This window comes from Impatiens glandulifera, chromosome 7 (genome assembly GCF_907164915.1).
Source record: "Impatiens glandulifera chromosome 7, dImpGla2.1, whole genome shotgun sequence".
Classification (NCBI taxonomy): domain Eukaryota; kingdom Viridiplantae; phylum Streptophyta; class Magnoliopsida; order Ericales; family Balsaminaceae; genus Impatiens; species Impatiens glandulifera.
In genome coordinates, this window is record NC_061868.1 from 14,411,105 (window position 1) to 14,426,886 (window position 15,782).

At 27.6% G+C, this 15,782-nt stretch overlaps 1 protein-coding gene across 2 annotated transcripts; it reads right to left on the reverse strand.

Annotated features, from left to right (window-relative positions):
- Positions 1–834: 834 nt before the first annotated feature.
- On the reverse strand, positions 835–2,124 carry LOC124944407 (glycine-rich protein 3-like). Of its 2 annotated transcripts, none has more exons than XM_047484655.1 (2): positions 1,997–2,124; positions 835–1,344 (listed from the first exon to the last, which is right to left on the reverse strand). In XM_047484655.1, exons 1-2 carry the CDS (start codon positions 2,085–2,087, stop codon positions 1,025–1,027), a joined length of 411 nt encoding a protein of 136 aa, XP_047340611.1. In that variant the 5' UTR covers positions 2,088–2,124; the 3' UTR covers positions 835–1,024. The 2 variants fall into 2 exon arrangements, with proteins under 2 accessions (XP_047340611.1, XP_047340612.1); XM_047484656.1 differs by having other exon boundaries at positions 835–1,314; positions 1,997–2,116.
- Between the last annotated feature and the right edge of the window lie 13,658 nt (positions 2,125–15,782).

Here is a 15,782-nt window from a genome sequence, read left to right on the forward strand (position 1 = left end):
TGAATTATATGTATATTATTATGTTATAATTAAGACAAGTGTTTATTATGTTTATTTAATCCATAATTATTTTTTTAACAAAAATTGTACCAACTTTAAATTAAATAAAACAATTAATAAAATAGATTAAAATGTCACATTAAAAATTATTGTTTACCATATTTAATCCTTCATATAGATAAATATAAAAAAAACTTATCATTGTAAAAAAAATTAAATAGAATATTTATAAATGAGTGTTAAAAGATTTTTTTTTTTAGTTTTGAAATTTAATATTGCGTTCATTTTCATTTAAAATTTTTAAAGAATAAATTCGAATCAATAATCTTAAATCTCTTAAATTCGACTTTTATCATTCTTTAATAAGTTAAATTTCATATTTTTTTTATACAGATTCATTCATAGCACCTCAAAACTATATATATTTATATTTTGCCCTTTTCATATGTAATAACATAATTCAAGAATCCTTGATAAAATCAAATCACCATAAAAAAAAATCTAAAAAAACTCAAATAAAATAATTATAATAATAACACCAATAAAAGGTGAGAACTAAAAAACCTAATGATACCATTTACAAGTCATTTCAATATTTTTTTCAACTCTAATTCATCCAATTAAAAGCTTCTTCATTCCTTTTAAGATTTGATTTTCTTGGTTGACATCCTCTCCACTACAAAATTAAACTCCGGTCTTTTCGTCACAAGTTGAATAATTAAGTTTATTCGATTCTTAAATTTTATATTTTGAACAAATTGTTAATGGGTGAACTATTTAAGGAACACGAAATATAGTTTAATTAAGAGTTTTTCAATACTATTATCCCTATATAATTCTAAAAGATCTTTATTAATTTAGAACTCCATAATCAAACAGTGGTGACATTAGCATCATATTATTATATAGATATAAAAGCATGAACTTTCACTCACACACACAACCATGGATGCCTTTTCTTATTCTTTCTTAATTATTACTACATGGATTTTGCTAGCAGCTAGCTCACCACTCGGCTCAACCTTCAAGGCTTGGCTCCACCAACATCAGCTTGTACCGCCTCTCCTAGGTAAGAGCAACACCTGTTACAACTACGTAAACCTCTGTTGCAACACCCGTACCGACATCCTCCACCGCGACCGCCGCCATTATTATTTCCTCCTCTTCCCCAACCGCCGCCATTATTATTTCCTCCTCCTCCCCAACGGCCGCCATTATTATTTCCTCCTCCTCCCCAACGGCCGCCATTATTATTTCCTCCTCCTCCCCAACCGCCGCCATTATTATTCCCTCCTCCTCCGTACTGATCCTGGGCTGCACCTCCTCCTCCGTACTGATCCTGGGCTGCACGATGTTCATTAAATTAGTATATAGTTTGTATTATTTAAATAACTTAATTACTTAAATTATTTACTTTTATAATAATTTATTTATTTATCAAAATATTTAAATATCTTTTATTTTAAATTATTATTATTTTTTATATAAATTCTAAATTTTTTTACTAAAAATAATTAATACTTTTCAAAATCATCATCTCTTTATTCAATAATCTAATTCAAATAAACCATAAGAGCTTGTTTGATATTCAGGGTGCTTAATTTTTTAAAGAGTTTTTATCTAAAATCTATTATTTTCTTATTGCTCTAATTATTTTTTTATTTATTAAAATACTAAAATGATCTTTTATCGAGAGATTTTTAGATGGGTCTTTTTTTTATAAAATCATAATCAAATTTTTTTTTATCGCATCTCTTATTTATAAAATCACTCAAATTATTAATGAAAATACTAAAATATTATCTATTAAAAATAAATACATAAATTTATCATTAGTTATTAATAATCTTGAAGCTTTTTTACCAAAAAAATATATATCTTCTAAAAAAATTATATTTCCATCAAATCTTTTCAAATAAACAAAATTTATTTACATAAACGAAATTAGAGAAGCTCTAAATATTGAATGTTTTTGTTTAGGTAGAAAGAAGCTTACTTTCAGCCAAATCTTTGGTGGCTGCATGAGAAACAAAGGCTAGGAGGAAGATAGCCAAAAGGCCGATCAAAACAACTGCTTTGGAATTCATTTTCTCTTGTTATTATTGAACTCACTCACTCACTATTTGAAGGTGTGTGAGGAAAGGTTGTTCATGGTCGCGTCTATTTATAGAGCCTGCATTATCGAAAATTTACTATTTTTATATATGGTATATTATGGGCTCAATGATGTATTTAATGTTCACGTTGTACTGTTGGAAACTGTTGGAAGACATTTAATTTCTCATGATATGGTTATGGGGACATTAGTACATGTTCTTATCAATGTATTATTGTATTGTATTTATTGGTCACCTTTAAGGACTGATATTTCATATATTAATGATATTTCATAGATGGGTAAGAAAGAATACCATTTCAAACTCTAGAAATGGGAGATGTAACTAGCTACTCGAGAAACTTCCTATCCACTAGACCAATTAAAATATCTTCAATTTATTATTTTAATTTAATTATTAAATAAAATGTAATAAGAAAAATTGAAATTAATAAAAAACAATTATTAATAATTTATATTTGTATATATATTTTATTTATAAAATTTTATAATTAAAGATAGTTTCAAATAAATTATTTTAAAATAATAATTTTATGTTTAATTTTTTAATAAAATTAGACATTTTAATTTATATAAATTTATTTATAATACATTTTATTTAGAATAATTATTTAAATATTTACTAAATAAATACCAATTAAATCACATAAATAATAATAATTTAAAATATAATATTTTAAAAATTACTAATAGTTCTAAATTTTTATTTATAAAATATTATTAAAATATATAATGAGTTTTAAAAATATTATGTATTTATTCTAACAAATTTTAATAATTTCTATATAATTTTTGTTTGTGTTTAATTGATAATTGTTTTCTTATTTATGAGAATTTCATTATATTTTGAAAAAATATTATATATTTTAAAAATAATTATAAATAAAATTATATATACTTAAAATTATTAATCATTTTAAAAGATTTCATATTAAAATTATTGTCTCATTTTTATAAGGTTAAAATAAATCAAGAAAACACAAATAAAAATAAAATTGTCTAAGAGCTCAAATGTTCTCATTTCCATTCCTTACTATTATACTGAAAAGAATAATGAAAATAACACAAACTATTGTTCTATCAAATAAAAGAGTTTATCCATAATATCAAATAGGTATGTTATTGGCTTTTTTCTAGCTTTTTATACAAATTTGTCTTAAAAAACTATTAGTCCTTTATTATTGTATATTTTATCAAATGAAAACTCATATATAGTTGAGTAATTAAACAATCAAGTTTTAATCCAGAAATTTGAAGAAAAAAAATGAAAGTTGTATCAACAATTTTGTTGAATATAGTAATTTGTTTTTCTCGTAACAATTTTATTAACTAATTAATATATAACAGTTAAATTAGATATTATACTAAGACATCATATGTGATTTAGTTAACACTGGATATTATTTTAATTATTTAATTGTATTTTTTAAAGCATGTGTTAAGTGATTTATACAAGTTAATTTTTTTTCAATCAAATCATCAAATTATTATGTCTCATAATTAAGATTGGTATAATATTTAACTGACAATAATAATCTTATACAAATATATTTTTTTTAATAATTAATATATATACATAAAATTATCAATGCTTTATTAATAATATGTAACATTTTGTTTTATTTTTTTATTTTTATTTTTTTTAAATCAAGATCTAAAGCGTGTTTGATGAAAGGGTTATTGGTGTTTTATCTTGGTTTTTCCAAATAATTCTTTTTACCAAATGGTTTAAATCCCAATTTTTTTTTTCAATTTTATCTTTCTCGGTTCTCTCTTTCTCCCATAATCTCTTCTCTTCTCTTTTCTTTTCTTTTCTTTTCTTCTCTTTTAATTCATTTCACATTTTCTCTATTGAGAGAGAGAATTTTGAAGAGAATGATGTAGTGCAATTTAATATACCTAAAAGTTTTTAAAATTTATCTCTATTCTATCTCTCCTCACTTTTTATCTTTTTCCCAATAATAATATAGTGACACATCATTCTCTTTTCATTCCTTCTTCCAAATTTTCTCTCCTATCACTTTTTATCCATAACCCAATAATCCAATCAAACAAATAACCTATCCTTTTATTTCATTATTTTAATTCTTTATTTAAATTTTTTCTTTTCCCTTTTTTAATTCAAGTTATAGAATATTAAAAATAATAATATATAGTTTTAGTATTCTATAATTGAAATATAGGTTTGATCACAGATTTGTTTATATATTGTTAGTGGTTATAATATATTTTTTTAATTATATTATATTATAATATTATTTTATTTTATTAAATTGACAAAATTATTAACTTAAATTAATTAATATATTTATTTAGAAGTATTGTTTAGAGTTAATTTTTTTATATAAATATTTAATCTAGATAGGTATATTTATAAATTAATTAATATTTTTTTATTCAAATATATTAACTTTATTTTTAGTATAACTATTTATTTATTTGAATTATTTAAAATTTAAATGTTAAGTTAGATAATATGGTAAGTTAAGTTGGATTTATATTAGGTTTTAATTTTTATTTAAGATAATTAATAAAAAATAATATTAAATTTAGTTAAAAGGTAGTTTTATTTAAATGATAAAATCATTTAATTTGACGGTTGATATAATGTTTAGGCTAAAAAGTGGATTTTATCCCAATAACTCATTCATCAAACAAGCCCTTACTAGATAGAAGATAACACTAGTGAAATATTTAATATTATTTTTTATTTATTTATCAGTTATAATGTTAAATTGTAAATTAAAGTTATAATTGTGGTCATTCAACATTAAAAAAAAAATATAGTTTAAAATATATAATACTTATTTATGTGGTGTTTTTATTATAATTATTATTATTATTATAATAATAAGCTAATTAATTTGATTATTTTTAGTTTAGATTAACTGTAATAATTGTAAATGTTATTGTTAGGATCGAAGACAATAATAGAAGGGTGTTGAATACTGTTGTTCTATTTTTTACTTAAATGTAATTTTAATCTTGTTAAGGATTGAAAATCTGTTTCTATTATAGGACAACAAATTCTTGAACGGTTTCAAGTGCGGAAAATTCTTGTAGGATTTGAATCAACAGATATAAGAATGAATGAAGCAATAAAAAGAGAACACAAGATTTTATAGATGTTCGGAGATAAAAGCTCATACATCACCCTTTTTTCTATTCTAGAAGGATTCCACTAGAAGACTTTGATTTGTATAGACGCTACACAAACCTACTCAAATCATAGGTTTTAACACTTGCAAGTCTGAACTTCTAGCTCTCACACTATCTTGTTGAACAAACGACTATCTGTTCAACTTATACTAGTAAAATGATTATCGAATAATACAAAAGATTATCACTCAACGTATATCGTCTTGTGTATGCGCAACGTAGTGACAAGAGAAGAACGAGCCAATGACCCGAGCGCACCAACCTAGAGATTTCATTGTTATTCTCTGAAGCCTTTATATACTTGAGACATGGAAACGGTCGAATTCATTTTGTCGATACGTGGAAATGGTACGTTTGTCGTATGTCTGGTGTACGCTATTTTAATGCACAGAAGACTGAAATATTCATTTATCGTTTTGAATGTCAAAGCCAAGGGCGGAGCCAGGATTACAAGTCTACCCGGGCTAAAAATATTTTCACAAAAACTAATATATATGTATAAAAAGTTAAATATTAAAAAATATGAATTGTTTAAGCACACAACGAAACAAAACATGGCATTAACTCCTCGTCCAATCTCACGTTCACCATTAACAATAGAATGAACAATATCACTAGTTTGAGCTGAATGTAACTTGATATTGCATTTTGAAGAAGATGTAATAATATTGATAATATTCGTTAGATTCGAAAAGAAAAGTCATATAGAGATCTCCTTTTCAGTCGCGGCAACTAAAGATATTTGTAGTCGATGAGCAAAGCAATGCACATTATACACATAAGGGCAATCTTTAATAAATAAAGCTTGTAAACTATTAAAAATATCATCATATCCTTGACCTCGCATATTATTAGTTTTTAAATTATATCTAATGAGGACATTAAATATATATATTTCCTTATTAAGTGTTACAATTATGGTATCATAAACATACATAATTGAAATTATAAAAACTTGGTAAAATAATAAATTTTAATCTAAGTCGATATAATGTGCTCTTCCGTTTGAGCATTACAAATTATAGAGACCTAATAACTAGTGAGAAAAGAATTCAAAATTTTAAAGTAACTATTATTGTTAGGGACTTATTTTTTAGTTAAGCTGAATAAATTATATATAGCTTCATGTTAGGTAACTAAATTTAATTAGAAATGAATAAGTTAGATGTTTTTTAATTTGGTAGTGATAGATTATATATTATTTAGTGGGTTATTTATTTAGAAATTAATAAATTATTTTTTTTTAATTATGAATACATATATTATATAATATATTAGGGTTGATTTTTTATTTATTTTTTTAAAAATTAATATATTATATTTAGATTCTTTATATATAATAAATATATATATATTAATTAGATTGTTTATATATATATATATATATATATATATATATATATATATATATATATATATATATATATATATATATATATATATGTGGTGGCCTCCTAACTATTAGGTAAAAATGTCCCTAACAATAACATAGTTTAACATAGTTTGTACTAATTTAAAGAGCCGTATTCTGACGGCTTAGATTAAAATGCATTCACTCAAAAGGTTTGTATTGTAACTTTTTTAATTTTAAATTCAGAGAGGAAAAGAAAAATAACATTCTATTTTTTTTAAAACTAGCTTCAATAGTAAATGCTTATTAATTATTACTCTCAAAGCTTTTTGTGAGGTTTCTATAGTAAATGTATATTTTTGTGAAGCCGGGTAGATTACATTATCGACTTTCTTGAAAACCTTCATGCACATTATTTTTTTGTATCTTTGGCCTAAGATCTTTATTCTTTTATCTTCAGTATTTTTATTTTTTTATGTCATTTTTTGTTTCGTTGTGCTTAAACAATTCTTATCTTTTTATATTTCATTACTATTTAAAAAAATATTGGGTTATATTGGTTTGTATGAAAAATATTTTAGCCCGGGTAGATTTAAAATCCTGGCTCCTCCCTTAGTCAAAGCAGAGAGCTGATTGTACATTTTATCGTATTGCATTTTATGAGTGCTCAGCTACTTGACTTAGCTGATAAGCATTTAGCTGATGTGGAACTCAATTGATTTGGAACTCAGCTAATTAGGAACTCAGTTGATAGCGAGCTCTACTAATGATCAGCTCTGCTAATGAGCTACTCTATTGATAGTGAACTCAGCTAATGACCAGCTCTGCTGATAGCGAACACAGTTGATGATCAACTTTGTTGATGAACTACTCTATTGATAGCGAACTCAGCTGTTGATCAGCTCTACTAATGAACTACTCTACTGATGAGCTACTCTACTAAAAGCGAATATTCAGTTAATGGTAAATCTACAGTTGAAGAACTCTACTGATGGAGAAACTCAACTGAGTTTGTTGGGTTTTGTTTGAGCTTCCAACTATGAAAAAAGGCCCAATAATGGTTCAAGTTCACTTTTAATTCATTAAGGGTATTATAGTATTTTAAAGGGTTATGTTATAACCTAATTGCTCTAGTATTTAAAGAGCGACAACTGTCGTTAAGAAGTAGAAGTCAAAAATTAAAAGAGAGGAAGAAAGAGAAAATCTAGTACCAGATTTTCGCCTACAATCGCGCATGGTTCATCAAACTGACGATCGAAGATTCAAACTGACGATCGGAGATTCAAACGGAGTCCGATTGCGCTGAGATTTTGTCGAGAGGTTGGTAACTCATTCCTTTACATTTTCAACGATTGGATCAAGGTTTGGATGTCTCAAAATTTGTTTTTCTAGGGCTTAAAGATTCTTCCTAATTTAAGTTATTTTATTTGACTTGTTTGAGATCAAAAAGTTGTATTTTTTTGCTATGCCCTTTTATTTTTCTACGGTATTAAAAGGTTGTTATATTTTGATTGTATTCCCGACTTTGATTATAGTGAAGTTTGAACTAGACGTAAAGTCCCGTGGTTTTACTTATTGATTTGAAGAGATTTTCCACGTAAAAATATTGTGTGTGCATTGTATTATTTATTTATGCTTTTACTTGTGCTTTATTTGCTCCTAAGTGTTTTTCAATTAAGTTGGGAATAAAATATACGTTTTCCCAACACTCAGCTTATAGCGAGTCTATTGATGGCAAGACTGTTGTTAGCGAGTCTTCAGTTGATGACAACTCTACAGTTTGAGCAACGCTGATGATGGAGAAACTCAGCTGATAGCGAGTCTGCTGATGGAAACTCTATTGTTAGCGAGTCTTCAGCTGATGACAATTTTGTTGTTGGCAAACTCTGCTGATGGAGCAACTCAGTTGATAACGAGTCTGCTGAAGGCATGTTTGCTGTTAAAGAGTCTTTGATTTTACTTGCGCATTATCACATTGCTGAACTTAGTTTTATTAATTCATCAAACCGCGTGTGTTCATTTTAATTAACCTAAGTTCATTTTAATCGATTAAAATGTTTTTCATAATTTAACGATTTCTCCCTTTAACTTAATTTAACAATTTCTTCCTTTTTTATTTAACAATTTCCCCTTTAAATAACAGTTATATATATATATATATATTAATTATCTCGATTCATCATATATTTCAAACAAATTTGATCAGTCTAATAGAATAATATAAATGATTTTTTTGGTAGGTTAGAATCTATAATCCTTACCGTAAACTTTTGAGATTATGATGTAAATTATTATTATTATGATTGTGAGTTTTATAAATAAAATATGATTTTGTTTTTAGGTTGGAATCTATAATTGTTTAATTAAACTTTTGACATTATGATATAAATAATAATTATTATTGTTGTGAATTAATAAATAATATTACATATTTTACTATGATTATATATCTATACATTTATAATTAAAAAAATAATTAACATGTTTTTCACCTAGTGAATATAAAAAAAAATACCGGCCGAGATTAAAAGAAAATGACACGGATTAAGAAGGCAATATTGCAAAAGAGCATGCAATTGCAGATTTAAGATGGAAGAATGATAGGATCGGCTTAATCGATAGAGACGGGGCCTGGCTAAGGATGAAGGCTTATGAAAAATGGTTTGAAAGAAATCCTGTTAGGGATTTAATTCGTTTTCTATTATACGCAAACACTTGTAAACACTTGAAACGGATTCAAGGCAGAATTGTTTATTTGGGTTTGAAACACAGGATGAAATATGAAAAGATGACAGAAATGAAAGAACACAATAGTTTGTTTATGGATGTTCGAAGAAACTCTCCTATATCACCCCTTCTTCCAACCACCGGAAGAATTTACTATAATATGATTCGAATCAAATACAGTTTACATACACTTAGCTCACTATTGAACATAACACTTTCTGTTCAATTACAAGATGAAGAATATCACTCAGCTAAAGGTGTTTTGATTCTAGCTCTCTCTTGATTCACACACAGTACAATCAAAAAGCAGCTTCACAGTATGAATTCAGTGAGCAAGATGATTGAGTAGTTTCTCTCTTTGCAAAATCAGATTGCTTGTTCGTTGTATTCGGATAAATTCGTAAGGCATATTGTCCGTTGTCCTTAAGATTTGTTAAATACTGAGCAGGAGCTAACGGTCGAATCTTTATGAATGATACGTAAACTCTTCCATTGGAAAACCTCCATTGTACACAGCAGGTTCTGAGCACAAGGATCGTGGCCGTACACCACTGGTAGTACGCCGAATATTCTTTTAGGGATGTACATGCAAAACAAGTAATGTGAGGAAAATTCTCTTACGTGGCATTCCTTGGTTGGTTGCATATAGCTGTTGTACTAATCTTCACTAGAAAGTGGAACAGGAATAGGGTACAGCTATAACATGTGGGTAGGTGAAATGCTAGCTTCAAGCATACAGCTTAAACTGAGCATTAGACGTATTTCAGTTAGACGGATTGTGAAAATCAGTCTAATGAAATCAAACATCTCCTTTTAATAACCGAGTCTATTAGACCGAATGGTCTAATAGAATTAGACTACACGTCTAATTACAATAACCATTAGACTGCACGTCTAACTCCACTGAGTTAGACTGCACGTCTAATTCCGGTTCTACCTCAGACTAATATGAAGGAGTTAGACTCACGTCTAACTTTCACTAATTAGACTACACGTCTAATTATCCAATAACCATTAGACTGCACGTCTAACTCTACTGAGTTAGACTTGCACGTCTAATTCTGGTTCTACCTCAAACTAATCTGAAGGAGTTAGACTCACGTCTAACTTTCACTAATTAGACTACACGTCTAATTATCCAATAACCATTAGACTGCACGTCTAATTCCGGTTCTATCTTAGACTAATCTGAAGGAGTTAGACTCACGTCTAACTTTCACTAATTACACTACACGTCTAATTATCCAATAACCATTAGACTGCACGTCTAACTCACTGAGTTAGACTTGCACGTCTAATTCCAGTTCTACCTTAGACCAATCTGAAGGAGTTAGACTTACGTCTAACTTTCACTTTCTATTAGACTGCACGTCTAACTCCACTGAGTTAGACTGCACGTCTAACTCCGCACATATTAGACTATCCGTCTAATTGCAAATATATTAGACTACCCGTCTAACTCCACTGAGTTAGACTGTACGTCTAATTCTGAATATCTATTAGACCATCCGTCTAATTACAAGTCTATTAGACTACACGTCTAACTCCGATGAGTTTGACTGTACGTCTAATTTCGAATACATTAGACTTACGTCTAATTTCGTGTACATTAGACTACACGTCTAACTCCGATGAGTTAGACTGTACGTCTAATTCTATGCATCTAATTGCCAAGATTGGTCTAATGATCCTCATTAGAGCCAAGTCTTATGAAATATTGTTTCAATACACCTTCATCAAAAATCATAAGTCATTTCATCATCAAAATCTCAATGGTTAAATTATTTCAACACACAGTCAAAATAATTTGACCCAACAAAGAATCTAAGCCACGGATTTGATGGATTAAATATTTAAATTAAATGAAATGGGGTTGAAACAGTGTGAAATCACTTAAATAGCTTTACGACTATCCACATCAAGGTATCAAATTTTTTCATTTAATACTCTGCCACGTCAGCTTAACACCTATTTTAACACTCACTTTTTAGCATATCCTACAACAAAGTGTTATTCAAGGTATTAAAATTAATTTTTCACTTTCTCTCACTTCCACATCATTTATACATAATTTCATTTTTTTAACCACAAACAATATTATTCATCAATGTTGTTGAATCTCTTCGAGATTGAAAGGGTCTGGGGAATATCCATATGATGATATGAAAAAGGGTAATACAAACAAGGATGATAATATGGTGGAAAATTTTAGAAATTTTTTGGTGTCCAAATGACACAAACCAAGTCTTTATTTATAGATCTCGGAAAATAAAAAATAGTGATATTATATATATATATATATATATTGATCAATTATTATGCAAAAGTGTATTTAAAAAAGAAACAAAAACAAAAAAGTAACCACCAGCGCTGCCACTTGGCATGCTGTGATTGGGCCACATCAAATTTGGTCCCGTATCAAAATTTGATACCCATATTTTAACACTTAATTTTGATATTCTGCTGCACCATTTGATATTATTTTAACACTCATTTGATACCTTATTTCACACCCTGACATGGATAGTCTAATGGCCACTATATTTGGTCAACCTTTTTGAATTTATAGGACCATCCCTAATGATGTCATATAGACCATATATATACACATGTCAATTTCTATTCAATTGAAACGTGACGAATTTTTTCTTCTATTTGATTATTTTTTTTCTATTTATTTATATTTTGAATAAGATCTTTTTTTTATTAAACCTGTCCAAATAATATTCACATCTAATTGTAGACATTTTTTTTAAGTGTAACATCTACTTGTAACGCAATCTAATTGTAAACTAATATGGTGATAGCTGTTTGCAAACTAAATTATAACAAATAAAAAACTACTAAAAATATAATGCAATCAAAACTAATTGAAATAGATAAAATACATGTCATATAGAATATATTTATATATATACATGTCAATTTCCATTCAATTGAAACATGGCGGTTTTTTTCTTTTATTTGATTTTTTTTATTTATTTTTTAAATAAAACCCTTTTTTTTATTGAACCAGTCCAAATAAAAATCACATCTAATTGTTGACAATTTTTTTTAAAATAAGATGCTATCATAAATCCAAACCATGACATCTACTCTAATTTAACGCGATCTAATAGTAAACTAATATACATATATTAAAAAAGTTATTGAAGAAATTACTCCAAAAACATGGAGTTTTAATAAAAAAATATTAATGTAAATATTATTGGAAAATTATACTAACCATGGTTAATATAAGTTTTATAAAATAAGAGATTTTTTTGCAGCACATTTGGTTTTAGTGTTAAAATTATGTGAATAAGTATTGCATGTATTATTGCAAATTTGCAAAAACCGATTTGCATTGTTTTTGGTAATCATGCAGATTTTGTTGGGAGAGATAATATTAAGGTAATGGACTAAAGTCATTTTTCAATGTAAAGAATGTTGTTGTGCACTTGTTGTTGTTGTAAATAGACAATTTATTTGTAGTGTTACTACAATTAATATTAAACTATTTTTATTTTTATTTTTTAAATTGAGACATATAAAAATTTGGTAAGGAATTATTCTTTTTTGACAAGCTTAATCACATCGTATAACCCTTCCGCTCACTTTAAAATTCCGTCAATATCTATTCTTGATTGCATCGAAACAAGACGGTTGTTGCAAAATACTACAAAATAGAGGAATGGAGAATACGTTTCTTTGGAATATATATCTCTTTACTTTTCCCTCCTGGAAATGCAGAAACATTTGAAATGTTTGGTCACCAACAACTAATGTGTTTCTATGGAAAAGTATATAGAACAAGCTAATCTAGCTCTAATATTTTTTTTGGTTGGCTGATCTTTCATGAAGCATTGAATGTTGACACAAAGCTTATGATAAAAGAAATTTATTTGGCTAATAGGTACAACTTGTGTTAAAAAACAAATGAAATTTGTTCAATCCTATTTTATATTGAGTAACTTCTTGAAAAGTTTGGGTTAGAGCGATCATAAATCTGATCTCGTTTGAATTATTCGAAATAACCCAAAATTCTTATTTTTTCAATGGGTTGACCTCGAAACATCGATTGAGGACCAAAGACTTAAAAACCTATTTTATCATATTTTTCAACACAAAGCCTATGTTCTTCTTCCTTCACATTTTCAGTTTCCTTGTTTCTGTGTTTTTTAGGCGACGATAGTGATGTTTGCATTTTACATTTAAATTTTCTTCACACGATGTTTCGTTGGTGTTTTGTAGACATAGATTCTTTCACCACTATTGTCGATTTCTCATCGAAATTTGTCTTTTGATTCTATCGTTGATCATTATCGGGATTAGGACTAATCACAAAAAGAAATAGCTAGTTGTTTACCTCGTTTGGACACATTTTTCTTCATCCATGGTTGGGGCCATTTGATTTTCCTTATTTTGATAACTATTTCATTCTCAGTAGTATGAGAAATTACAAAATTATGCATATCAAGTTCTGCTTCGCGGGAAAATTATATTTAAATCAATTTTCTTTTGTTATTTCTTAATTTTAATTGCTTAATATTAAATGAATTCAATATCTTCATAGAAGAAATACAAATAAATATGCACCGAATTTTAGAAAAAAATTATAATAATTAATAAGCCGTGACCAAAAAAAATATCACATGGTAGATATATAATAAATATTGATCCCATGCTGTGGAATAATTAAATTTGTCTTATTGATTGCATAAAGATTAAAAGATGGCACACTTAGATATATGGGCCTATCTGAAATTTTCATACTTTTTGTGGATGTTCAATGAATTGAACAGAGGGAAGAGAAAAAGATTAAAAATGTTACATTACTTCTTATTATTTGCGATTTCACTTTTTTACGGTTAAACTCTCTATGCTTATTGTTGTTGCATTGTGAGTTTGAGTGAGAATGTTAGAATATATTATATTATATTTGTAAGATATTATCACAATATTTAAATTGTGATAATATCAATATTATATTATTTAGTTTCCTTATATGTCTATATAACCATTAATAACAATAAAATATAATTTTTATCTTTTTAGTTTAACCATATATATATATTTTATATTAGTGACATGACTTTTAATATTTTATTTTTTATTTTATAATTATTGTATGTGATAGGATCGGTGTAATCAATATAGACGGGGGTCTAGCTATTGATGACAACTTCTGAAAAATGGTTCGATAGAAATCCTATTAGAATTAATATTACTTTCTATTCTTCACAAACCCTTGCAAACTCTTGAAGAGATTCAAGTGCGGAACTGTTTGCTCAGATTTGAAGCTACGAACCAATGAGAGAAGGAAAGATAGAATGTAATTACACATCCGGAAGGATTTCACTAACTTCCTTAGATGAAATACAGATTACTGAGCTAGCTATCTCTCTATTGATCAAAACAACATTTGTTCAATTTACAACTCTGAAGTTTTCTCTTAGAAAAGACAGTATGCAATTACAATATATTCACAGCTAGACAGAGAGTGAGATATTTGATTTCAAAAACTTTCTTTAATCGAATGAATGAAACTTCTCTCACTCTTGAACATTGTCATTTAACTTCCATATATATACTGAAATACATCAACGGTCTAATTCTTCTTTTGGACACATGTCCTCTTTCCATTGGATGTACTATTCATGAGGTACTGGGTAGAACTCTATTGACAGCTGTCTGGAAGCTCATATGCCTTCAGATGTCTATTGATCAAAACAACATTTGTTCAATTTACAACACTGAATTTCTCTCTTAGAAAAGACAGTATGCAATTACAATATATTCACAGCTAGATAGAGAGTGAGATATTTGATTTCAGAAACTTTCTTTAATCGAATGAATGAAACTTCTCTCACTCTTGACCGTTGTCATTTAACTTCCATATATATACTGAAATACATCAACGATCTAATTCTTCTTTTGGACACATGTCCTCTTTCCATTGGATGTACTATTCATGAGGTACTGGGTAGAACTCTACTGACAGTTGTCTGGAAGCTCATCTGCCTTCAGATGTCTATTGATCAAAACAACATTTGTTCAATTTACAACACTGAAGTTTTCTCTTAGAAAAGACAGTATGCAATTACAATATATTCACAGCTAGATAAAGAGTGAGATATTTGATTTCAGAAACTTTCTTTAATCGAATGAATGAAACTTCTCTCACTCTTCACCGTTGTCATTTAACTTCCATATATATACTGAAATACATCAACGGTCTAATTCTTCTTTTGGTCTTCTTTTGGACACTCTGGAAGCTCGGTCTAATTCTTCTTTTGGTCTTCTTTTGGACACTCTCGAAGCTCATCTGCCTTCAGATGTCTATCAGACTTGCTTACATCGAACCACGTATTGAGTTGTGCCTGCATATTAATAAAACTCTCATTCATTAATTATGCACATAATGAGATTCAAACCCAGGTCACTTGT